The 25,998-nt window shown below is 39.6% G+C and overlaps 1 protein-coding gene and 1 long non-coding RNA gene across 5 annotated transcripts in view; one reads left to right on the top strand and one right to left on the bottom strand.

Annotated features, from left to right (window-relative positions):
* The window catches only part of LOC111583293 (rab effector MyRIP-like), a 48,999-nt gene extending 26,438 nt beyond the window's left edge, over positions 1–22,561 (bottom strand). For 2 of the 4 annotated variants that reach the window (XM_035958174.2, XM_023292299.3), the window contains exons 1-4: positions 22,323–22,561; positions 19,211–19,368; positions 11,676–11,897; positions 2,361–2,497 (exon numbers count right to left, since the gene is read on the bottom strand). In XM_035958174.2, the coding sequence (XP_035814067.2) occupies positions 2,361–2,497; positions 11,676–11,897; positions 19,211–19,320 (469 nt within the window). In that variant the 5' untranslated portion in view covers positions 19,321–19,368; positions 22,323–22,561. Of the gene's footprint in view, positions 1–2,360; positions 2,498–11,675; positions 11,898–19,210; positions 19,369–22,322 lie in introns of those variants that run through there. The other 2 variants (XM_023292302.3, XM_035958175.2) reach the window with 2 other exon arrangements.
* On the top strand, positions 6,794–8,030 carry LOC118471790 (uncharacterized). The gene is made up of 3 exons (XR_004849124.2): positions 6,794–6,863; positions 6,935–6,998; positions 7,542–8,030. It is a non-coding gene; the product is annotated as an uncharacterized LOC118471790 (long non-coding RNA).
* Positions 22,562–25,998: the final 3,437 nt, after the last annotated feature.

Here is a 25,998-nt window from a genome sequence, read left to right on the forward strand (position 1 = left end):
TGTTTTGCATGTGTACATTATGTACGGATACTGAATCAACCTAAATCTGCAGCAGGCAGCAGGAATTGATGGGACTCGGAAACATCCCCACAATTTAATCAATTGTTCCTTGTATCATTTCTGACGGATAAGTCCCGATAAGTCCGCAGCGGTGGATTTGTAGTAGGATCCCAGTCGTTATCGTCAGCAGGCAGCTGACGTAGTGTTCACTTGTCATAGTTACAGTGATGCCGTGCTGCTATCTCGCAATGATACAGAAATCTTTAACAAATCAGTGGATCCAGACTATAAGCCGCATCACTGCCAAAATGTAATGACTTGGTCCTTGTGTCATTTCTGACCTTCCCTGAAAATTTCATCCAAATCCGTTTTCGAGTAACGTTGCTAACAGACAGACAGACAAACCAACGCCGATCGTCACATAACTCCACCACGTCCCATCGCAAAGTAACAATAATAGAAGACAATGAATAACTTCCTCAAAAAGGAGCGGAAAGAAGTCAAAACTTATCTAATCCCACCCCTTCTCCTTACACAAATGATTGTAAATCTATTCTTCCTGCTTCTTCAAAATACATTTATAACAATGAACATGATTTATAATAAATCTACAACAATATGTCCAACTACATTTATACAAACTTTTTATACAAACTCATCGTCTATGTGAAACACACTGCGTTGCATGCTGTTTCCGTTGCGGTGTGTGCGTCTCCCCTTAACTCAATTGCATAAAGTTGACTTGACTTCTACTTTAGGCAAATTTGATGTGGAGAGCGAAGGTCCGACACTTCATGAAACTTTCATCAAATGTCTAAACTAGCCGTCATTGCACTAAAACGAGGACAGATTTAGCAATTGCACAGGTGATTTCTCACCTCCAATGCTTTTAGAAATATTTTTCGCTGAAGTGATTTCAAAATAAAAGAGAAAATTTACGGATCCAGGGCACACGTAGCATTAGACATCTTTCGCAGTTTTTGACAAACAATGAATCAAAAAAATAATCATTTGTCATTTGATAACAAGAGAATCTTTTCTGTACTTTTACATTAGATTACAGCTTTCGTCCTGTGATGCATGTCTGTATTTCTTGCCTTTTTTCTCTGCTCCTCGGGGTCACTTTGTTCTTTTGCTTTAGTCTTGAAGAGGATTGTCTCTGAGCATTGTTGAATAACTGGGCTGTGCTGGAGAGTCTTGAGGGGAATGTTCCACTGCTACACAAGTCTCACGCAGGATTCAGAATCACACAGCATTCAGTTCCAAGTCTCAGCTCTATTAATCCTGGTAGTATTCATGCAGCTCACACTGTAACATCAGCAGGACTTTCCATGAGTTTCAGATTTGATTTAGCAGATGAATAAACACAAGTGAGTTTTCAGTGCGGGTCACTCAAAAACAAATGAAAATGTGTGCGAGTGGAAAATGAAAGCAGAGCTACCTAAATCAGATGTCAGCCCACATCCATCCTCCTCCCACAGGGGTCACAGCTCTGCATCATCTGCAGTCAGAAACCTCTCGCCCACAAAACACACATAATTCTCCGAAATCCCCTGTCGGTTCAGTCAGATCAGAGTCTTGAACTCATGGCCTGGAGATGCTTTGTCCCTGACTAGACCTACATGCTGCAGCATATGCGCTTCCATTCAAAGCGCTGTATCGTACTACTACATTTTCAGCATGGCTGGCTCCTAACCCTGCCTGGGTTTGCTTCTCATTCAGCTGTGAAGACCTCAACCCAGTTTAACACCTATAGAAGGTTTTGGACCGATGTGGGACAACATTTTAAAGACTTTTTTAAAAAAAAATACAACATGACTTTCAAATCTGCTGGTGGGTTTGTGTTGTTCAAAGGGTGAAAACAGTGTTCATGTAAGCTGTGACTGGTGTGTTCACACACACTTTACACTATAAAACAAAATCCAAATACAGAAGCACTGACTGGATGGAAGACCTGAACAAAAATGACTTGTCAACCAATCTGAGTAATCTGCTGAAGTTACGTGAGATGAACGCCAAGAGCTTAATCCAGTTTCACTCTCTTCCTAACTTACTGTTCTCCACTGCTTTACAGTATGAAATCAGACAAATGTACACTCAAAAGAATAACCGAGCTCATGCAGTTAAGAAGACATATGACCATTTCTTATGAGAGTAGTTTCTTCCTTCTGTAGTCTGTCTGCAGTGTTTAGCACAGGATTAGGCCTGTAGAAACCATGTGAACCAGTCTTATGGAGGGTTTTAGTCCACTTTTAGGTGTCATATCTGCTGTTATGTAACACTGTTTTGTGCTTCGGTGCCATACAGTTTAACTAAAAATTTTCAGTAAGCATTTAACTTGTATGATAAAAATATTTTACCAGTAAGCTCTGAAAGCGCACTGTGCTCTGCCAGGTGCTTCCTGTAGAGAGTCTTCAGCACTTTGGCGCTGCCAAACCTCTTGAAGCGTTTCTTCACATTGGTGTAGAACCACTCCAACGACTGTGTCTTCAACAACCTGAGAGACAGACAGACTGCAGCTTCATTTTCAGTATGTATATGGAAATATATATCTAGAATATATCTAACACTCACTTTAATCCGCATACCAACTGTGAGAAAAGTGGTTTTTTGTACACTTATACACAAAGGTCACACTGGAGATAAAGCACATTGACTGGCTATCCATTAAATCACCAATGTATGGTTAAGAAACACTCATAAAACAAATGACAACAAACCTACACACACACTGTTAGTCATGGGACCAAATAATATATTAAGGAATAACAAATAAAGTAGAGCTAGCTATGAGGATACAGTGCCGTGCCAAAGTTTTTTACCCCCCTACAGAAATCTTATTTCTGCATATTTGTCACCTTTAAATCTTTCAGATCATCAAACAAATTTTAATGCAAGACAAAGATAACTCAAGAAAACACAAAATGAAGCTAGATGATAATTTTATTTTTTGAAGGAAATAATCTATCCAGACCATCTTGCCCTATGTGAAAAAGTAATTGCAACCAATCTACCAAATGACCAAATTCATTTGGCAGTTAGTTTTAATCTCACCATTCACACTCACATATGATTACTGCCAAGTTTGTTGAATGTAAACATCACTAAATAGTACCTTTCTGACATTGCGAAGTAGTCAAAGGGTCTCACAAAGCAGCACATGATGCCATGATTTAAAGAGATTCAAGAAAAGATGTGAAACAAAGTCATTGACATTTGTCAGTCTGGGTGGTTACAAAGCCATTGCTAAGGCTCTGGGACTCCAGAGAACCACAGTGAGAAACATTATCCACAAATGGAGAAAACATGGAACAGTGGTGAGTCTTGCCAGGGGTGGCCAGCCGACCAAAACTTCTCAAAGAGGACATCGATATGTAATCCAGGAAGTCACAAAAGAACCCAGATGAACCCTAAAAGATCTGCCGGCCTCACAGGCCTCAGTTAAGATCCATCTACATGATTCCACGGAAGGAAGACACTGGGAGAAAATGGAGAGCTGCAAGGCGCAAACCACTACTGACCAAAAAGAAGGTAAAGGTTTGTCTGGAATTTGCAAAGACAATATCTAGATGAGCTCCAAGACCTTCGGAATAACATCCTGTGGACTGGTAAGTCAAAGGTGAAAATTTTGGAAGACATAGGTCCATTACATCTGGTGTAAAACTAATACTACATTTCACAAGAAGAACATGATACCAACAGTGAAACACGGTGGTGTTAGTGTGATGGTTCGAGGCTGCTTTGCTTCTAAAGGACCTGGACAACTTGTCCTAACTAATGGATCCATGAATTCTGCTCTCTATCAGAAAATCCTCCTGGAGAATATCCACCATCAGTTCATCACCTAAAGTTCAACACAAATGATTTATGCAGCATGACAATGACCCAAAGCATGCAAACAAGTCCATCTTTGAGTGGCTCAAAAAGAACAAAATGAAGGTTCTGGAGTGGCCAAGTCAAAGTGTGGACTTGAATATAATTGAGATGCTGAGGCAAGGTTTTAAAAGGACAACTCATGCTAGAAAACCCTCTCTGTGACCGAAATAAAACTATCCTGCAGAGAACGCTGGGTAAAAAATACCTCCATGGTGACGTAAACGACTGATCTCAAGCTGTAATATTTGACAGCAGTTGTTGCTGCCAAAGGATCAGCCAGTTATTAAGTTTAGGGGGGCATTTACTTTATCACAGGGAGAACATAGGTTTTCAATAATTCTTCAATAAACAATTATTTAAAAATGGTGTTTTCTGATTTATCTCTGTATAATATTCAACAAAAATAAATATTAGTTTGACCTGGGACATTTAAGTGAGAGAAATGTGCAAAAATAGAAGATTTCTGTAATACTTTATTGTACAGAAACTATCGGTCCACAGAAAAGAGATCATTTCTAATAGTTTGCAGAATAAAATCTAACATCGTAAATATCCTCAAAAGTATGAGCCAAAGAAATCAAATCACTAAACTCTCAAAATGACAGTAAACAAATCAAAAATCCAGAACCAAAATAACAATGCAATATTTACAACTGAAAAATGCAGGACAAAATACAAGAAATTAATATAGAACAACAGATTATTCTCATAACCAGGCAAAGCACTAAATTATTACAGGATCCTAAATATCTGAAATGCCACTGTTAACCAGACAAAAAAATAATTTTAACTCCTAAAATGACAAATTCATTCCAAAACACTGAAGTACATTAAATTGATACAGGCAGAAACAGATGAGAAAACAGCTACAGTGTGAGTATTAAACTGCTATTTATGATAAACTGCATAAGAAATACAGGATAAGTGGTCAATTAATTGCCACTAGATCAGTCATCTAGTTATGTTATTGTAAGACAACAAAATATTTTTGACAGTGACAAAAGTAATGTACAGCATAACATGCACATAACATGATGCCCTTGTTTTGTCTTTAGGAAGTACATATCCAGCTGCAAAAAGCTGTGCAGGTTAAAATTCCATTCTGTCGCTAATATTGTTTGTCAAACACTGTCTGCAGCTGTGTAATAAAGCAGAAGGTTCACAGGAGAGTCAGCAGGCAGAAAATTCAAATCGTCTTTGAGTTTATCTGCTTATTCAAAGAGACCAGACGGCAGAGTGGATGCTGGTGCAGCCACAAAAGTGCGTCACATCGATGTCTACAAGACTGCAAGGCCCCACGCTGGCAGCTCTACACTGGAACTGAGCAGGTAGATGGCGATTAAACAGCAACACTGTCATGTTCTTGTGACTGCTCCCTCTGACATGAGAAAGGTGAGATGGAAAAACAATGCAGCTGCTGCTATTGGGCAGCTTTTCTGATCTGTACGCAGTGAAGTGAGAGCAAACAAACCACAGTGATGCTACTAAATCCACATGAAGAAAGTGGCGTTGAGTAACGGGAATATTTCACACTCAAGTGTCTCAGAATGAATCTTTAATTGCATGTTAAAAAAAAAAAAAAACTAGTATGCGAACCTGGTCAAGACTAAATGTTATTTCATGTAGAGGTCTATGGATATGGGTCTTTAAATGACAGATGTTATATATTTAGAGATCGGGGCAGCTGATGGCCAATATATAAAGCAGACATTATGTTGTTGGAGTTTAGCAGTTATAGTGTTTATCACTTTAGCCACAGCTGTCAGGTATAACACTATAACTGCAGCTTGTTATTTAGGCCAAACAGTTACCAGTTGTTGTTTAATGTGAATGTGATAGATGTTCACCAAACACTGCTCCTTCTGGAGTAACAGTGGCACACAATTACTTTTTTCTCCACCATGGAATGCAGCGGAGTTATGTGACAATCAGTGCTGTTTTGTCAGTCTGCCAGTTAACAACATTACTCAAAAATGGACTTACGGATTTGGATGAAATTTTCAGGGAAGGTCAGAAATGACACAAGGACCAAGTGATTACATTTTGGCAGTGATGTGGCTTATAGTCTGGATCCATGGATTTGTTTAAGATTTAGTGGCACAGCATCACTGTAACTATGACTACAAGTGAACACTCATCACATGATTGCGAGCCTACTAAAAATCCACCGCTGTGGACCACAAATTTTTAAAAGATTTCATCCGTTGGAAATCATACAACGACTGAGCAGCCTTGGCGGAGTACTGCACTCTCTGAGTGTTTTTCTTGTTTTTTGTTGTTGTTAATTTTGTTTTTGGCCCTGTCAGACAATTTAGCTGGTTAAACACATTCCTCAATGAGACAATTCTCAGTTAACATAAGTTTCTTGCCAAAATACCTGAATCATTATAATAATACAGACAGGACACATTTTATTTAATTTTTTTTCTATTAGAGCCAGGAATTTAAGTCTTACATCTTCTCTCGGCTAACACTACCTCCAGTGTGGTGAAACTGACCTGAGGGGCGGGCACTGCTTCTTTTTGGGTTGTTTACCAACCTCATGAAATAATTAGCACCTTGTTTTATCTTAAAATGGCCTTTAATTGGCTCTAATTAATTAGTCTGTCACTAACTTTGTGTGTACTATTGTTTATGTCCAGACTATTGAAACAGAATGTGACGACAGTTGATGGGTAATAATCGGACCAAAATATCAGTTGCAAGATTTTGAGAGCTTGGACAGTTTCTTATTTTCTCATGAATATACAATGTTACAGTGAAATTGTAACCCGGGTGATAAAACCCTAGTTAGAAACATAAATAAATAAGTATATTCTCCATTCCCGCCTCCAAAACTGTCCTGTCAAATGCGTAATGACGTCATACGTCACGCTGTGCGTCCTGTCACGTGACGGTGCGCGGCCAATCGGGTTGTTTTATATCCGGAAGTCACTCGCGAGCCGCGAGCTTCGAGAGGGGGACGTGTTGGGAACATTTGCTGCAAGGTACGGTGCTATTTTCGCTTAATTTCGTAACATTAACTTTTAAAACTAAAGCAACACGTCTCAAACTATAGGAGGCAACTACCGGAGCCGCCAGGCATCGTGTGGAGTCGCGGGTGTTGATTAAAGAAGGAATTGGTGAGTGCGTTAGCATTAGCATTCTTCTCATTCATTTCCTATAGGGTTCAACTAGCCATGCCACCATATTAATTTGAATGGGGCTGGTTAGCATCATCTTTCATGCCCGGTTCTCAGAATATACATAATTAAATTAAACGAAATCACTGTGGTTTACTTATTGAAATGTGTGTTACCTATTTATGACTTTTAAATGCATATAGTGCCATTTTTAGGCCAAAGTTTGATTTGTTTATTGGTCCTATGCATCTCCATGCACTTTAAACCCAGTCCACTTAGTCAGTGTGACTGATTATGCACTTTAGCTTTGGATGCTTAGTATTTTTGACACTTTGATTGTAATGAATATTTTAATATGACAAATATTATATTATTTATTCAATTGAGATTTATATTTTGAATTGAACTTTGATTATTTATATATTGTACAATATAAGAATTGACACTGCTATTTATAATTAATATTTGGCACTGGTCTTTTTGAATGTATTTTGATTTATTTTGTGCGCACTGGAAACTTAATTAGTCCTGTCCTTTATATAGGCCAGGTGATGGCGAGCTAGACCCAAAGAATTATAGGCCCACACTGCCTGAAGAACCCTGGAGCTTGAACTGAAGTGAACTGAACTGGACCTCCTGCACCTCCTCCACCTGGTTGGGCTGGTAGGAGGCTCCTTTAAGGCAGCTGCCCCTTTCTTTTACTTTTTGCCCCTCGCAACAACTCATTCTTGGCCCAAACCCATTCACCACTCGCTCAACACTCCCTTTCCCTGGACACGGCCCTTTATCTCTGGACTCTGGACAATTTGGGCCACTGAACTGTTGCGTGTGTTCTATCTCGGCTGAACTTCAGAACTCTTTTGCGCGTCTAATGGATCGTTTTCCGTGTGTTAATGGATCCATTGAATAATGTTTTCTTGAGAAATAATTGTGACTTAATTCTGCACTTCTCATGAATGGCCATTCACTTTAAATGTTAAATGTTGTTTGTCTTTGTCAAAATATAATATAATTGGTACCACCTAAAACTTATATCATTGTGTTCAGTCTCCTTTCCTCCACTCCTAGAGCCGAACTTAGATCTGTCTGATCTCGAGCCCAATTCAACCAATACTCTAACTACAAACTAGTACTAATACAGCGCTAATAGTAGCGGCATGTAGGCTACAGAAATGCATTAGTTTAGTATTAGATGGACCGGGGGACAGCCAATGTGTGTGGTAGATATTAATTCCATCCATAAACTTTCTTCTACTTTTTGGGGTCATGTCACAGTGGCAGCAAGTTAGCAGCTGATTTCAGACGTCAGTCTCCTCAGTAGCGTTTTCCATTAGTTCCTGGGGAATCCTGAGCTGTTCCTAGGCCACATGAAATATACAAACCCTCAAGCAATTTCTGGGTCTGACCAAGGATTTTTCTCTCAATTGGACATACCTGGAAAACCTCCAAAGTAAGGCCCCCAGGAGGCATCCTAATACCTGAACCACCTCAGCTGACTCTACTCAGGCCTCCCACCTCTAAGGCTGATCCCAGACAAGCTACTGAGGACATTTAATTTAGCCCCTTGTATCCTCAATCTTTCAGTCACTAGTGAAAGACAGGAAGATACTGATTGCAATCATTATTACTCTGCCAAAGAATGCGGCGGAATAATAACGCTTGGTGTATGTTTGTCTGTCTGTTTGTCTGTCTGTGTGCAACATTACTCAAAACTGAACTAACAGATTTGGATGAATTTTCTGGGAAGGTCAGAAATGACACAGAGACCAAGTGATTTGATTTCGGCACTGATGCGGCTTACAGTCTGGATGCACAGATTTGTTGAAGATTTCTGTATCATTGCGAGATAGCAGCATGATGTCACTGTAACTATGACAACAAGTGAACACTACGTCAGCTGCCTGCTGATGATCACATGATTGCGATCCTACTAAAAACCCAACGCTGCAGACTTATCAGGACTTATCCATTGGAAATAATACAAGGGACAATTGATGAAATTGTGGGGGTGTTTTCGAGTCCCATCAATTCCTGCCACCCGCTACATATTTAGGTCATGCGATTTGGTATCCGTACATAATGTATACATGCAAAACTCACGCCTGTGCTTAGCACAAGGTCATTTTGTTTGTGGGTACATCTATATTAAATGACCACATTCTATGGGGCCATGATTTCTGACACATATCCTTTCAAGATTTTACCCATCGGAAATGATACAATGACTGAGCAGCCTTTGTAGCTTACTGCGCTCTCTGAGCGCTTTTCTTGTTAACCAAGGGGACAGAGCAGATACAAATTTGACACAAATCATGGTGTCAAAATTTAGATTTTGATTGTATATTTTGACTGTCAAAATTTAGATTATGACACCAAAGGGTCCATAAACTCCAATGCAAAACTTCACTGAAATTCTGTCTTTTACGTGTCTAATTAAAATACCTTTACAAAAATTTAACCTTCAGTATTGATCAGCTGACATCTGTGACCTGTAACCAATTGCTCAAGACCACAGAGAAAGAGGCAACAGCAACAGAGACAAAATAAATAATGTGTTTCATCAGGAATCTATTGGAAATAATAATGGTACAAATAATCAGAAAAATGTTGAATATCAGATCTGATAATTGGCCAGGACAGTTCAGGTCAGTCGCCCCCTGAAAAGGACCAGAGGTAGACACACAAACGCTACACCTCTTCTCACTGAGACCATCTCATTACTCTAGAATTATTCAAAAGACAATATGACCGAGTTAAGACATTTACCCGACTTGGCTTTAAATGGAAGAAAAATGTCTGTTTATAGCTTTGTAGCACTTTAAAGAGCAAATAGTGTTGCGATACAGACCTAATTTATGCACAGTGTAATTACCATAACTCCACTCATGTCTTGTCTTCAAGTGTATTTCAGATTAAAATGAAGTGGGGCTGAAATGATTGTTTAGGAGTGACAGTTGCACAGATATTCATGTCAGCATGTTTAATGAGTTACCATCTGTTCAGAGTGGCAGCGTGAGTGTATCAACGGTACAGTACAGCTGACAGGAAGCAGAGGTGACACACAAAGTCTCCGAGTGTCGCCTACCGTCAGGCTCCTCCTGCTGCATCCACATCCAAAGATAACTGTCAGGGAGGCTTTAAGCTCTCCTGTCAGCTCTGTCTCTCTCAAACAGCCTCATCACCAATTAAAACCGCTGACACCTTCCTCATTAAAATGATACCTGATCTTTCTCTGAGGAACTACAGAACTTCAGGCATTTCCAATGTGGCGGTTATTTGTTTTTAAACACTAAAATCATGAATTTTAGGCTCCCACATCTTTATTATAGTGTTGACATTTTAAATTTAGTGATCCGTGTTGTCTAATCACACCAGGAACCAATGGGTTTGAGTCTTTATGGGTGGATTATGTATCTTCCTGTAGGTGAATTTGAAATTTTAGGCTACGTGGTTAGCACTGTCTCCTTGTAATTAGTGGATCCCCAGTTCATGTCCCAAACTGGGCCAACAATCAATTTTACAGTCAGTTAATCTAACAATTATTTCTCAATTAATCTATTAGATGTTTGAGTTTATAAAATGTCAGAAAAAGGAGAAAAATGTCAATCTGTGTTTCTCAGAAGACCAAGATGACATCCTCACATATCTTTCGTCCACAAGTATTCAATTTGATGTCACAGAAGAGTTACGAAACCACAAAATATCCACATTTAAGAAGCTGTAATTAGAGAATTTAGACTTTACTTGGATGTCAGAATAGTTAATAGCCAACAACTAACTGATCAATTGTTGCAGCTCTTCTAGCAAACTGACCATATGTCCTGATGATAGAACTGATATTTCCTGCCATCCAGCTTTTAAAAGATCATTCACATTACTGCCAAAGATCTTTTGACACATGGAGGTGAGAAATGTTGCAACTTTTGTCTCAAGCTATATTTTTCCATCTTACACAATTACTTCTGTCACTTTTCCCGTCATGTCTCGGCCTCCTAAATTACATTATTCAACTTTTCAGCTCTCTTACAAAATACCATTCAAGACATTTGCCATCGATTTGTTGTATAAACTAGTTCTCTTATAGTGTACCCAGCACTGAAAAACATATTGAAAAAAGCCAATCTGACCTTTAAAAGAAAATGTCAACCCAAGGAATGTTCATCACTAGAAAATTTCATTTATTCCAATAGGCATGGTCATTAAGTGAGTAAACTAGAAATTGACTACAAGTGTCCCTAATCTGGACACTGTATGCAGTGATCCGTATAAAATGTACACATCTGAATAGTACACCAAAGGTTTTCTGTAACATGAAACAATTGCTGCGTTCATGAAGAGAACCCTTGAACAAAAGAAAAAAACTGCCTTTGAAAATCCATTTTCTGTTGCTTCACATCTTCTAACCTCCAGCTTCAAAAGTCTGTCTCTCTTCCACTCTTGTCATGTTGCATTAGTCCAAATATTCCAGCCAGAGGACACTTTATCCAGTACTGTATCTTACTGACTGTGTTGTGTGTGATAAGTGCTAAATCCATCTCTCCAGCAGCGGAGTAAAACCTTAATAACCTTTGACGTCACTTTCAGCCTTTTATCCTTAACTTAGCCTCCTTGTATATCACACACTCACACTCACAGTATCCAAACCTCCGCACTTCCAGGTGCCACCACCGACCTTACCTGCTCTTCTGGCAGGCGGAGCAGAGCCAGGCTTTGTCCTGCTTGTTGTAAACCCGGCAGGCCTTGCAGACGTTGTAGTGGCAGTCCCTGCACTGGCGTTTGGGGTTGAGCAGGAAGGTGAATGGCGAGCAGCAGCGGATGCAGCAGCGCTGGTTGAAGCAACTCTGCCGTGACAGCAGGAGGCAGCGACTGCCCTCCTCATCCAGCTCCTGCTTCAGTTCACTGGGGGGGAGGAGGAGGGAGAGAGAGAGGCTGGTTAGAGGCAGGGAGATAGTGAAACAAGGGGTGTGTGTGTGTGTGTGAGAGAGAGAGAGTTGCATAAAATCTGTTTGTAAAAAAAGATGTTTATGTATGTAGGATGAGAAGGGGAAGATACAACGGTCATGGGTTTACTGTGTCAAATAGGATGATTATCCCAGCGAGGACACAGAGTGCACATAACCCAGCAGACACACTGATCCTCTGCCTCTCCCTTTAATGAAAATGGACCATAAACTGAAGTGGTTTTACAAATTTGGGTCATTCTGATTTTGTCATTTGCTAAACATCAACAAAAGGTACATGCTTGTTGAAAATGCAGCAATATGTATCGTAGCTTTAACTTTATACACATGATTCATTTCAAGGTGAAATGGCTTCAGAACGCAATCAGAAAAGAAATCCTCATTCATACATGTCTGACTGAATATCTAAGCAGATACACTTACATTTAAGTGTAAAGGTTGAAGGAAAAGGCTGAGCTGAAGAACGCTGCAGTGCGTTTCCACGGCAGCGGCTTGTCTGTACATATGGCCACAGATGGTACAAAAATATTCATCATAGCTTCAGAAAACGATCACAGCACAAGGTGAATGAAGTTGCTGGAGCTTTATCTGGTTTGTGGACGAGGGTGTTCTTGCTTACTTTTCTAGATGGATGGATGGATGGATGGATGGATGGATGGATAGGTAGATAGATAGAGAGATAGATAGATAGATAGAGAGATAGATAGATACCTCTCAATATTTTTTCTCGTAAAAAAGAGTTCCTTTCTGTCTTAACCTGGCTCACATGAAACTCCACATGGTTGCTTCCACTAGAATCTGCTGATCTATGAAGTCATCACCTTTCTGCCACTCGCTGCAGCTCGAGCACACCAGTTCACCTAACACACTGTTAAACTACTCTACATGACACAATGACACACACAGTGTTGGAATTATTCAGCCATATGTGTTCGAACCAGACAACGATTCCAAAGAATAATGATATTTCCCTCATATTTCCAGCAAATAAAAAAACATCATATGAACGTGTTAACATCTGCAACTCTATGGCGACTTCATCTTATCCTGTATCCAATATGTTTTGTCTAATATTTTGCATTTCAATTCTTAAATTAATTTATTTAAACCCAGTTTGATGTGGATTCCATCTGAATGCAGATTTCCCAGCAGTGAGTGAGTGCTGACAGTGCTACAGCAGCTCCTTTTATTTGGCACAAATTACTCATACAGCATAAACAAATCTGTTGCTGTGCTGCAGAGGGATGCAGTTAACATGATTAACTGCAATCTGCTTCTTGTACAGTGGAATTAAAATATTGTTTTTGTCCACATCATCGCCTCTCATTCTTGCTACCAACCGGTAACCAAAACCCGTTTGTGAGGCACTGATCTAGTCTGGACAAACTGGTTAAAGCCATGGAATTAAAACTGCCTGTGAATTCAAGGAGTATGTACTTTATTTAAGGGAAATCTCTGATTTATTTAGTCCCCTAAGAAATCAATTAGACTTCATTTCATCTGCATGGTGCTGCAGCCTCTGTTTGCACACTTCTCTTTTTGTGTTGGCAGCGCTGTCACAATTATTTGTATTGTTGAAATTAACGAGGTAATTGTCTTTTTCTGTTCATTTTATGCCTCTGTTAGTTTACATTTTTGCATTAGTGGTATTTTGAGCACCACTTTTTTGCTACACATCCAATACATTTCCTCCTCCATGTTATTAGACTCTGCTTTTACATTTGACTTAAAGTGTGCCCATAGCAGTGTTGTGGTGTTGAGTCACAGACATCATTGACAACAGGAGCTCACCAAAGTACAGTCAGGAGAATATGAAAGGTTAAGATATACAGTTGGTGCTATTAAAACAAAGCAGAAGAAGCAAATGGTGGAAAACGCTGTTGATTTAGTGACATTTCTGTTAGTTTCATCCAACTGTTTCTGCAAAGAGATCACAGTCAGCTCAAATAACTTCACTCAAATGCTTAAGTAAGAATTGTGACAGGCCTTTGTGTGGACAATAATCATATTTACAGGTATTTCTTGGTAACATCATCCATTGTCACGATCTCCTGTTCCACTTTTACGCCAATGACATCTAACTATACATCTCCATCAAATCCATCACCTCCTCCACCCTCTCAAACTGCCTCTCTGGAACAAAATCCTGGATGCAAACTAGCTACCTTCAACTCAACTGTGACAAATCTGGCCCAAATCCCTCATCCAGTCCATCCATTCCTTCTGCCTCACTCTTGACAGCTCATTCCTGACTCCCTCCTCTCACACCTGCCACCCTGGACTAATCATTGTCACCCACCTCACTTTTGAACAGCGCATCAAACACGTCACTGAAACTGTCTTTTTTCCTGTGAAAAACATTGCTCGTCTCCAGCCATCTCTCTCCTTGATCCACACCTTCATCATCTCCAGACTCGACTACTGCATTAGCCCCCTCTATGGTCTACCCTCCAAACTCCTCAATAAACTTCATCTCATCCAGAACTCTGCCTGTCTCCTCACCCACACCCGCTCATGTGAACACATCACCCCCATCCTCCAAAACCTCCACTGGCTATCTGTCAAACACTGCACGGAATTCAAAGTCCTTCTCCTCACCCACAACGTCCTCCATCACCAGCACCCCCTCTACCTCACAGACCTGCTTCAGCCCTAAAGCCCCTCCCGTAACCTCTCATCTTCCAGTGCTCACTTCCTCCCCCACCACCCAGAATCAAGCACCAAATCTGGGGGGACAGAGCTTTCTCTGTCGCTGCTCCCAGCCTCTGGAACTCCCTCCAGCTACACATCAGAGACTGCTCAGATCCCTCAGATCCCTCATAAAAACTCGCCTTTTCAAGATTGCTTTTAATGTTCAACTGTTTTATGCTTTTATACCTGCTCTACTTTGACTGTTCTTGCTTTGATTTTATGTCTGTAAAGCATCTTTGAGCTCCAAGAAAAACGCTTTACAAATGAAATGTATTATTACTCCGCCAAGGAACGAGCAGCATACATTTGTCTGTCTGTTCACAACATCACTCAAAAACGGACTAACAGATCTGGATGAAATTTTCAGGGAAGGTCAGAAATGACACAAGAACCAAGTGGTTAGATATTGACAGTGATGTGGCTTATAGTCTGGATCCATGGATTTGTTAAAGACGTTTGTTTCATTGCGAGATGGTGGCACGTAACTATGACTACAAGTGAACACTACGTCAGCTGCCTGCTGACGATCACATGATGGCGATCCTACTACAAATCCACCGCTGTGGACTTATCATGACTTATCAGTGGGAAATGACACAAGGAACAACCGATTAAATTGTGGGGCTGTTTCCGAGTCCCATCAATTCCCGCTGCATATTTAAGTCACGCGATTTGGTATCTGTACATAACATACACATGCATAACACACACCTGTGCTCAGTGCAAATTTATTTCGTTTGCGGGCACATCTATATTAAATGGTCACATTCTATATTGTTGTGATTTCTGATCATCAATAACTAATAAACAAATGCTGCATTTCTAAAAAAGAAATGCTGCATTTCTGAAAAAGCCATATGGGGGAATGAACAGCCTTGGCGGAGTACTGTGCTCTCTGAGTGCTTTTATAGTTCTTCTTCTTCTTCTTATTATTATTATTATTATTATTATTATTACTATTATTATTATAATTATTATTGTTGCTATCTACTAGAGAGTTTTTTTTAAATTTATGAGTCTAAATATAAACTAGGTTTTGTCAGAGGACCAAATCAGTGGCTATTTTCTGCCAGTGACATTCAGTACTGTGACTGCCACCTAGCACTGAAAGGTTCAAATCATTATATCATGCCTCCTTGTATTTTTCATGTAACTGCAACATTTAGCATTTCTTAACAGCACTCCTGCAAAGAACTACTACAGTAAAGCACTGATGCATTGGCAAATAGCTGGTAGTTCCACAGACTCCCTGTAAACATGAGCCAACACCTCTGACAGGGTCTTAAAAAGGATAGAATAAGAAATTAGAAAAACAAGATAGATGAAGGCAGACAGAGAGGAGAAACTGGTCTAAGTTGCACTGGAAGGAAAGTGTAAAAAAAAATCCATTATTTACACGTCATGACAGCAGGAGCAGCAACCATAAGTGAATCATTTATAGGTGATTACAGCTGGAGGCTGATGGAGTCTGACAACATGAGGACAAACAAGGAGCCACTGTGAGTCTAAAGTTTCACTTTCAAATAACAAACTGTAATGTACAGCAGAAATAACATCCACATTCACAGCTCCCCACGTACAACAATATTCACATTTTACCACAAAGAAAACTCGTTTATTTCCTTCCTAAGCAATGGTTTTACAGTGAACTTCTGTGGATTGTGTTTGATTTATGGAAAAAGTAGGCTTAAGGGGAAACACTACCAGTGAATAGGGGACATTATTTTACAAATAGATGCTATCATGAAACTTCCCCAGCTGATTACTAATCCAAAAAATGATCATTTTTAATGTATTAAGTTTTCTTAAATTGCATGTTACATATGTAAATGAGGTATTATCAAACGCTATACACTACCGTTCAAAATTTTGAAGAGGAAAATAACTTAACACAGTTACACATATCAAAAGATTCAATGTGGAAATACTGAAGAATCAGAAAATAAAAAACACGTTAAAGTCACAGAGATTCTGAAATCTAAAAACTAATCTACAACCTGTACCATTTGGATGTTGACGTTTCTGAAAGCCACATTTCTGGAACAGGAATTTCTAACAGCACTAATCTGCAGTAGACAAATGTAACCCTCAGACTATAAAAATTTAACAGTGTCCCTCAGATGCCTGTCTGACAGAGAGACAGTACATCCATTACTGAAGCTCAATGGACGATATAAATAACCCTGATGCTCCAGTGAGACGCTCACAGCAAGATGGTGGAGTAACATGCAGAATCATACACAGAACTGCATCTCATGATACTACAAACCCCCCAAGCTCAGAAACCAACACTGGACACTGAAACTGGAGCAGTGATGATGTTTCTTATTTGAACAGGCCATCAGACTGTGTGCTGTGCTGTCCTCACACACAAGCGTCTACAGGAGCTTTCTAGCTTCAGGCATAAAAACAGAACAAGCGAGGAGAAGCTCAAGCTGAGTCAGAGGCAGCAAACCTCACAGAAAGTCTGTTTCTTAGTGATAAGCTGACGTCGATTGATGTGTGCTTGTATGAAACGCTGCTTTGCTGATGTTCCTCGTGTCTGAAGGTTTGAATGGGGATCTGCTTTGGTTTCTTACAAAAAGATGACTCATTGTCCTTCAGACATGATGTGATTGCATTTGAACAGCAGGAGGCAGCTTGAGGACGTCTTTTACCCTCAATATGTACAACCCACACTGACATCCAATGGGAACAATTTATCAGAGTCAAGGAGAACAGTTTTGTTTGACATGCTGAATGTAACTTTGGTGAATATTGTGCTGAGACTAGTTTTTATTGGTAGTTAACAGCTAAAGATACCTTAGAGATAAGATAAAGTGCTACAACACACCTCTTCATGTTAGATTCATCTTACAGGTGTGGGTCTGTGTTTATGCCCGAAATTGTAGTGATCTTCTTCCCATACAACGTATCTGAAGCAACACATAAAATAACCATTTTGGTGTGTTTATTACAAGCAAATCATATGATACAATGTGGAAGTCAGACCCGGCCTCTGACTTGATGGATATTTGTTTTGCTACATTCATGACTGAGCAGAAATTCTGCCTTTCGGAAGATGTTTAGATCTTTTATGGGGTTTTGTAGAATAAGGGCAGAGATCTGTAGTGGCCTTTAAACCTGAATATGTGCTAATATCATTGATTGCAGATGCACTGTGTGTCGTGCCAAAGTGAAGCACTATAATGTGTCCTTATGTGCACCTCATTTATTGCCTGTACGTGTATTTGTTAAACTATTTTGCAAATGTAGAAAATGATTTGTTTAAAATCATGTAGACTAGTACAAATAATTACATGTTTACTGAAGACTGTGCACAGACACAAAACAGCCACTACAGTAACAGGAATTATCCTATTAAAAGTTATATAATCTGCTTTTTCAGCAGACTGGACTGGATTTTAGGCAGGAACCACATTTTCTGTTAAGCTGCAAGCACTGGCTTCAGGGTTGAACTCACACTGTCAAAGAGACAAAAACAACATCCAAACTAATGAAGAAAAATGTCCATATGAAGACCCCAAGTTTTATTCTGTATGTGTGGTCGTGTTTTGGGTGGCTTCCTTAATTTCAGAAAGCTTTTATCTTAAGCTGAGCAGAGCAGTAAACTGGTAAGATGTAAATGGTTTGTAAAAAATGTATGAGGAATAATGCGAGAGTCACAGGGAAATGACATAACCGTGTTAGTCTTAACTTCTGAGCAACAAGCAAAGACTAATCATTTCCCACTATTGTGCAGCTCCCAGACTCTGATCTGCACCACAGACTCGGTTAAAATCCAGCTAATTACCACATTACTGTGCCTTGAGGAAGCTGTCTGAGTGCAACAGGAAAGGCCTTCACATCCTCCCCAGTGTTTTCAGGACAAACCTCAGAGCAGAGAGGCAGGAGGGGAAATCTCCACCTAGGTCTAAACAAATGTCTCGAATGCAAACTAACAAAACAGGCACACGCCTCCTGTAAGTCCACAGTGTTTTTAATATGACGCTTTCATTTTAGTCTACTTTCATCGTTTTAACTTTGATTTACACTGCCATTCAAAAGTTTGGGATCATTCAGAAATGTCCTTATATTTGAAAGAAAAGCTTTTTTTTCAATGAAGATAACATTAAATTAATCAGAAATACAGTCCAGACATTGTTAATGTGGTAAATGACTATTCTAGCTGGAAACGGCTGATTTTTAATGGAATATCTCCATAGGGGTACAGAGGAACATTTCCAGCAACCATCACTCCTGTGTTCTAATGCTACATTGTGTTAGCTAATGGTGTTGAAAGGCTAATTGATGATTAGAAAACCCTTGTGCAATTATGTTAGTACATGAATAAAAGTGTGAGTTTTCATGGAAAACATGAAATTGTCTCGGTTAAACAGTAGTGTAGGTTTTAGTCTAATGAGGATGAGTTAGAATAAGGGAAAGAATCTTTGTAAAGTGATGAACATGTAATGAATTAGAGGAAAACAATGAAAAAGAGATTTATTGCAGTTCAGGGACTTCCTCAAATCACTCTGAGGCTCCACCTGCTCCTCCGTTACCACTGAGGTCAGAACTCACCTGAGTCTCTCCTCCTCCTTCTTGCGGAGCCTCATGTCTCTCTGCACCACCTGCAGCACATGTTCCGCCTCGCTGTCCGTTAGTCCCGACAGATCCAGCTTCCGACCCATCACTGACACTCAGCCCCTCGGAGGATCCAATCAGCTTGCTGTTTTCATCTAAAACACAGAAAAACACAACACAGCAGTGAAAAAGGTCCTGGAGCAGCTTGATATACATCCAGTACGTTATACTGTAAAACAGGTGGAAAGCAGGCTAAGTATTTATACTAGAGCATTGCACTTTAAAACAATTTTGAAATACTTATACTTTTATTTTGTAGTACTTTATGTTATATTCCAGTAAATTTCTTAAAGTTATGCTCTGCTGTGTTTGTCAAACAGTTTTGCCTACTACTTTAATTTAAAAAACACCATCTACACTCCCGTTCAAAAGTTTGGGGTTATTTAGAAATGTCCTTATTTTTGAAAGAAAAGCTGTTTTTTTCAATGACGATCACAAATTGAATCAGAAATACAGTCTAGACATTGTTAATGTGGTAAATGACTATCCTAGCTGGAAACAGCTGATTTGCATCACTCCTTCTTGCCTGATGGCATGGACATGTTCCACGATGACGATGCCAGGATTCATGGGGCTCACATTGTGAATGAGTGGATCACAGAGCATGAGACGTCATTTTCACACATGGATTGGCCTCCACAGAATCCAGACCTCAGCCCCACTGAGAATCTTTGGGATGTTCTAGAGAAGACTTTGAGCAGCGGTCTGACTCTCTCATCAATATAAGATCTTGGAAGAAAATTAATGCATCTCTGGACAGATATAAATGCTGTGACATTGCAGAAGCTTATTGAAATGATGCCACCACAAATGTGTGTCCTTCTCAGAGCTAAAGGTGGTCCAACAAAATATTAGAGTGTGCAATTTCTTTTTTTAGCTGGGCAGTGTATTTTCCTAGTTATTTTTTCAATCTTTTTGACTCTTTGGGGCTCATATGACAGTAAGCTGTTAGCAGTTCCAAAGAGAACATGTAAAGTAACACATCTATTATTTCACCTACAAAAACAAAGGCAAAAATGTTTGAAAATAAATATGCACTTGTGTTGTGTGACTTTTATTTGACTCTGTTTCTCATCTCACAGCCCATGAGATTGATCATGTGACATTTAAGAGGGCCGTGCACCCAAGGTTGTACAACACTAAACTGATCTACCAAACTAAATGAATTAAAATGCTGCTCATGCATGAATGACTGTTGCATACACTGATCAGCCACAACATTATGACCACTGACAGGTGACGTGAATAACATCGATCATCTTATTTTAATGCAACTTTCTTCTGGGGAAACCTTGAGTCCTGACATGCATGTGGATGTTTGACATGTACCCCCTACCTCCCATAGCAACAGCAGTCCTTGATGCCAGTTGCCACCCTCAGCAGGACAATGCACCACTACACAATGCAAAAACTGCTCAGGAGTGGTCCAGGGAACACGACAGAGCTAAGCTGTTCACCCAGGTTCCACGCTCCCCAGATCCAAATCGTATTGAGCATCTGTGGGATGTGCCAGGATAAGTCTGATCTAGGTAGATCCCACCCTGCAACCCACAAGACCCACAGAATTCACTGCCACCATCCGGATGCTACAGAACATCCCCAGAGTTCCTGTGTTCATGCCCCACTGGGTCAGAGGAGTTTTAGCAGCATAAAGGGGACCAACACAATATTAGGAAGGTGGTCATAATGTTATGCCTGATTGGTGCATGTACATAACATACAGTACGAGACCAGTTTTGTGCAGAATGAAATACATCTGCTGATAATATAACTACTGTATTTCTGCTTTGGTGGGTTTTTGATTGCAGTAGTTTTACTTGCAATCCAGTATTTTGATGCAATTATGTTGGCCCTTTCTCTCAAGTAGAGAATCTTCCGGGTACAATAAAGCTCATACTGCATGTACAGAATGGAACTTCTGAATAACTTTCTAAAGTACTTTAACCCTTAGATGCACGAATGATTGGACCCTACACTCTTCCATAAGAATCAATGTGTTTTATGTCATTTTTTGTCATTTTGGTTTGGTATTATTGTTTGTATTATAGTTTTGTCCACACAAGAATAATTTCATATTTGAAATATGTTTATTTTTCACTTTATAACAGATTTTGAACATTTTGACAATTGAAAAAGAAGAATATTACACAGAACAGCAATAGAAGAATGTCAACATCTATTTTGTTGACATTTTTCCTCCAGCTTTTGCTGCTCTCCATCCCTCCAAGTTTGTATACTGCATCGCCTCTTGTATGATATTATCAGTGACGAAGAGCTTGGGGTAGTAACACAAATATTACAAATTCTTTAAAGGTATAAAAGGTAACTCATAAATTTAAATGGAATGACATAAAAACATGTTTTCTGAGGAATAACTGGAAAATGAAATGATTAAAATTTATCATTAAAAAGATATTGCAAGAAAACAACGTCACCGGGACATTTTTCACTCAATTATGCATCTAAGGATTAAGACATGAGTGTCATAAAATATTATAAATCAATTAAATACTGTCTCCTGAATGAATGTCCTCTCTGGTTACTGCAGCCTATAACTGTAATATCTGCATTAAAACTGGCAGCTCACACAAACAGCCTCCAGTTTAACACTATACAGAACAGGACTGTGTGCACAAGCAGTAAAAAACGCATTTTGACGTCCTCCAAGCCACTTGCACAAGTAAACCAGGGGAATTAACACCGAGCAGGATTTGGGCTTTTCTGCATTAGCATTCCTGAGGAGGAAATCTCTGTTTCACTCAGACATGAAGCTTTTATATGACTAAATACAACATGACTGCAGCTCTAACTGTCCTGCTGAGGCTCTGATGTGAGAACTACTGCAATCATGTCTATTTTAATCATAGGAGGCTGAACAAACATACACCATATTATCCAAACCAAACTAACTTCAGAAAACTTCCTTCAAGTGACGCGCACACACACACATATTTTTTTTTCTAGGATTTTCTAGGATTTCCTGTCAGGTTGCAAACGACAGATAGTTATTTAAAGGCGATCTTTCTATGTATGTATCATAAAAACTCACCGGTGTCAGTGTGCTGCGCTTCTGGTTGAAATAAAGGCCTCCGGTGCGCCCTCACAGCCGCGCAAAAGCGGACAAAACTCTCCGTTTACTCCTGAATAATCCTTGAGCCGATGAAAAACGCGTGTTCAGTGCGTTTATAAATAGTTTTCTCTGAATCAAAAGTAGAGGGAAAGCTGTGAAAAGTGTGTGTGCTGAGAGCTGGTCTGATGAGTGCAGCCAGTCCTGGTTCCTGAGACAGACTCAGAGCAGAGGCTGGCCAGAGTCCAGCAGACAGGGAGGCATGGAGGAGCTGGAAGTGGGTCTGGAGAGGAGGATGACTGCTGTGGGGGATTTGTGTTTTGCTTCAAGAAATTCCTAACTACCAATTTGTTCGAAAATACATCTTGAAAGCACAAGAAATAATCTTGATTCTTGCTGCCACAATCACAGTGCAGTCTTCAGGATGTGTTTGTTTGCAGAATCAGCAAATAAAAGGGTAAAACGCAGCAGCTTCGAAATGGTGAAAGAAAGCAGTTTAGGCGGTGTGAACGGTGAGATGCTGCAGGAGATGGGACAGATGAGGACAGGTGGAGACTCTCTGAGGACCTCTGCTGGACAGGTGGAGGACTACAGTCTGTCAGATGGACAGGAGGATGTGAAACCTGCTGTGCTACATTAAAATAATAGGTCTATAGTTTAAACTTTAAACAGCAATTTAGTGGAATTAATTCGTCTTTTCTTGCCACCTTAATATAAACAGAAATTTTCTTCATTTGAAGTTAAGTCAAACTACCTATTTTTGTTTATTTGTTTGTTATAGATAGATAGATAGATAGATAGATAGATAGATAGATAGATAGATAGATAGATAGATAGATAGATAGATAGATAGATTGATTGATTGATTGATTGATTGATTAATTGATTGATTACCAGTCAAAAGTTTGGACACATCTTCTCATTAAAGGGTTTTTCTTTATTTTCATGACTATTTACATTGTAGATTCTCACTGAAGCCATCAAAACTATGAATGAACACATATGGAACTATGTAGTAAACAAAAAAGTGTGAAATAAGTCAAAACATCTTTTATATTTGAGATTCTTCAAAATAGCCACCATTTACTTTGATTACTGCTTTGCACACTCCTGGCATTCTCCCAGTGAGCTTCATGGGGTAGCTCTGCTTCCCCACACTGCTGTTGCCATGGGAGGAGGGGGGTTGTTGACCTGCAATGTTTAGGTGGGTGGTACATGTCAAACATCCACGTGAATGTCAGGACTCAAGGTTTCCCAGCAGAATGTTGCATTGTAACAAGATGATCGATGTTTTTCACTTCACCTGTCAGTGGTCATAATGTTGTGGCTGATCGGTGTATCAGCTGATGCTCACTTTTTTAACAGTGAAAAGAATGTAAGAAAATCTATATTTGGCAAGACTGAGAGCTTCAGTATGAAGCAGCTGCATTGGACTTCTCATCAAGGTGTTAAAGATGGTAAACTTTTCTGTTTAGAGTACTCAAGACTGTATTATAAGTACTGGATAAGTGGTGTCTTATTACAATGCAGTCTTGATGTCACATCCAACAGAGTTTCTCCGCCACTTAAGCTACCGTTCAAAGGTTTGGGGTCACCCAGACAATTCCATGTATTCCATGAAAACTCACATGTTTATTCTTGTGTGAACATCATTGCACAAGCATTTTCTAATCATCAGTTAGCCTTTCAACGCCATTAGCTAACACAATGTAGCATTAGAACACAGGAGTGATGGTTGCTGGAAATGGGCCTCTGGATGTTATGATCCTGCTCCAGCTTCTGCCCTTCTTTCCCCTTGTTCCCCATTTTTTCTCCTTTACCCTTGGGTTCTGATCTGTTTCTGTTTTGTCCTGTCTCTTTGGTTCACTCTGTCTGTCACCTCTCCCTCATGTCTCTCTCTCTCTCTCCCTGTTTCTCCTGCCTGCATTCTGCCATCAGCTAATTACTGCAATGAGTGTCAGCTGCAATAATCAGATCACTCCATTCACCTGTTCTCCACCTATTTAAGCTCTGTCCGTTCATTCACTCCCTGCTGGATCATAGTTACCCACATGCCTTCTTGGACTCTGCTTTCGGACTTTGTTTTCGGACTCTGCTTTCCCCTCCTCTGGATTTCCCTCACTAGGACTCAGTCTTCTTTCAGATTCTCGCTAGCCCTGCTTTTGTCTCCAGCCAGTAGCTCCAGTCTCGTCTCCGTTCGCCCCAGATTTCCTGAGCCTGCTTCCCTGCTCCTTCTGTTGTCAGTTTCCCCATCTTGTAAGTACCCCTCCTTAGCTTAGTTTTAGTTTAGTGATCTTCCGTTTTTGAATTCATAGTGTTTATTTTAGTTTTGTTTCCTCCCAGTTCAGTTCTCCATTTATGTATTGTTTTAGTTTTCTGGTTTAATAAAAGTCTTTCCTAAATTCACCTGTCTACGCCTGGGTTCTCCAGCTCACCCTGTAACACTGGACCCCTATGTAGATATTCTATTAAAAACCAGCCGTTTCTAGCTAGAATAGTCATTTAAAACATTAACAATGTCAAGACTGTATTTCTGATGCATTTAATGTTAAAAACTGCTTTTCTCTGAAAATAAGGACATGTCTCATGTCCACATGTTGTCATGTTATCAGAACAACAGTCATCCCTCCCCTTACAATCTCACAACCATCAACACCTAGAAATGTGAGTGGTGGAGGGTGTGTAGAACAGAGTGTGTGAGAGTGTGTTTCTCTTACCACGGCTCAATCTTTGCTATTTTGTCATTTTTTTTGCGATGCTTCTGTGGAACTGGTTGTTGGTGCAATCATTGGTTCCCACACCCTAACGTGGTCAGAACGGACAAAGGAAGTAACAGACCATGAGTTCACAGATTCTTGCAAGTTTAAATCTATGCTACAACTTACATTATTTCTCATTCTTTTGTTATTTATGAATTTATTATTGTAAATCATTTTCCAAAAAGCCCCTGTATTAGCTTCAGTATTTTAAATATCTATTATGAGTAGACAGTTGGTTGTACATTTTATACTGAGCTCAGCATATGTGTGTCCAGCTCAGCTCTGTGAGTGTTTTATCTCTGCATCACAAATTCTGATGTAAAGGTGTTTCTGTGTTTTTGTGATTGTTTTGTTTCTCTGTTTTTCCTCATCTATTTGTAGTCCTTTTGTTGTTTTACACTCTGGTTGTTTTATATCTGTTTGTGGCTGTTGTGTGCCTCTTTATAGTTGTTTTGCATCACTCTTCAGAACTTTTGTGTTTCTTTGTTGTTATTTTAACCCTTCTGATTACTGTTTTGTATCTCTTGTTGCCGTTTAGCATTACTTGTAGTACTGTGTATCATTTTGTGGTTTTTGTGTGTCTCTTTGTAGTCCTATTGTATCACTTTGTATTGCTTTTGTTTCTTTTTTTAAAAATATATTCTTTGTGTGAAAGAAGTGTTGTGTTGCAATTGTGGGACTGTAGCAGTTCGTGGTGGGAATACACCAATAGGTTGTTTGCTAACCCCTATTACAACTCAAAAGAAGATTAATCAAAGTAGAGTTCATGGCTGTCGGTGGGAAAGTTAAACACTAGTAGTGTGATGAACACAGGACGTTTCAGCAGTCATGGGAGGAAGAACTTCCTTTTGTGGAGGTAAAGAACAAGCCAGTGTACCTTCTTTGCCAGAAACAGTCCA

Source organism: Amphiprion ocellaris, chromosome 10 (assembly GCF_022539595.1).
Source record: "Amphiprion ocellaris isolate individual 3 ecotype Okinawa chromosome 10, ASM2253959v1, whole genome shotgun sequence".
Lineage (NCBI taxonomy): Eukaryota > Metazoa > Chordata > Actinopteri > Pomacentridae > Amphiprion > Amphiprion ocellaris.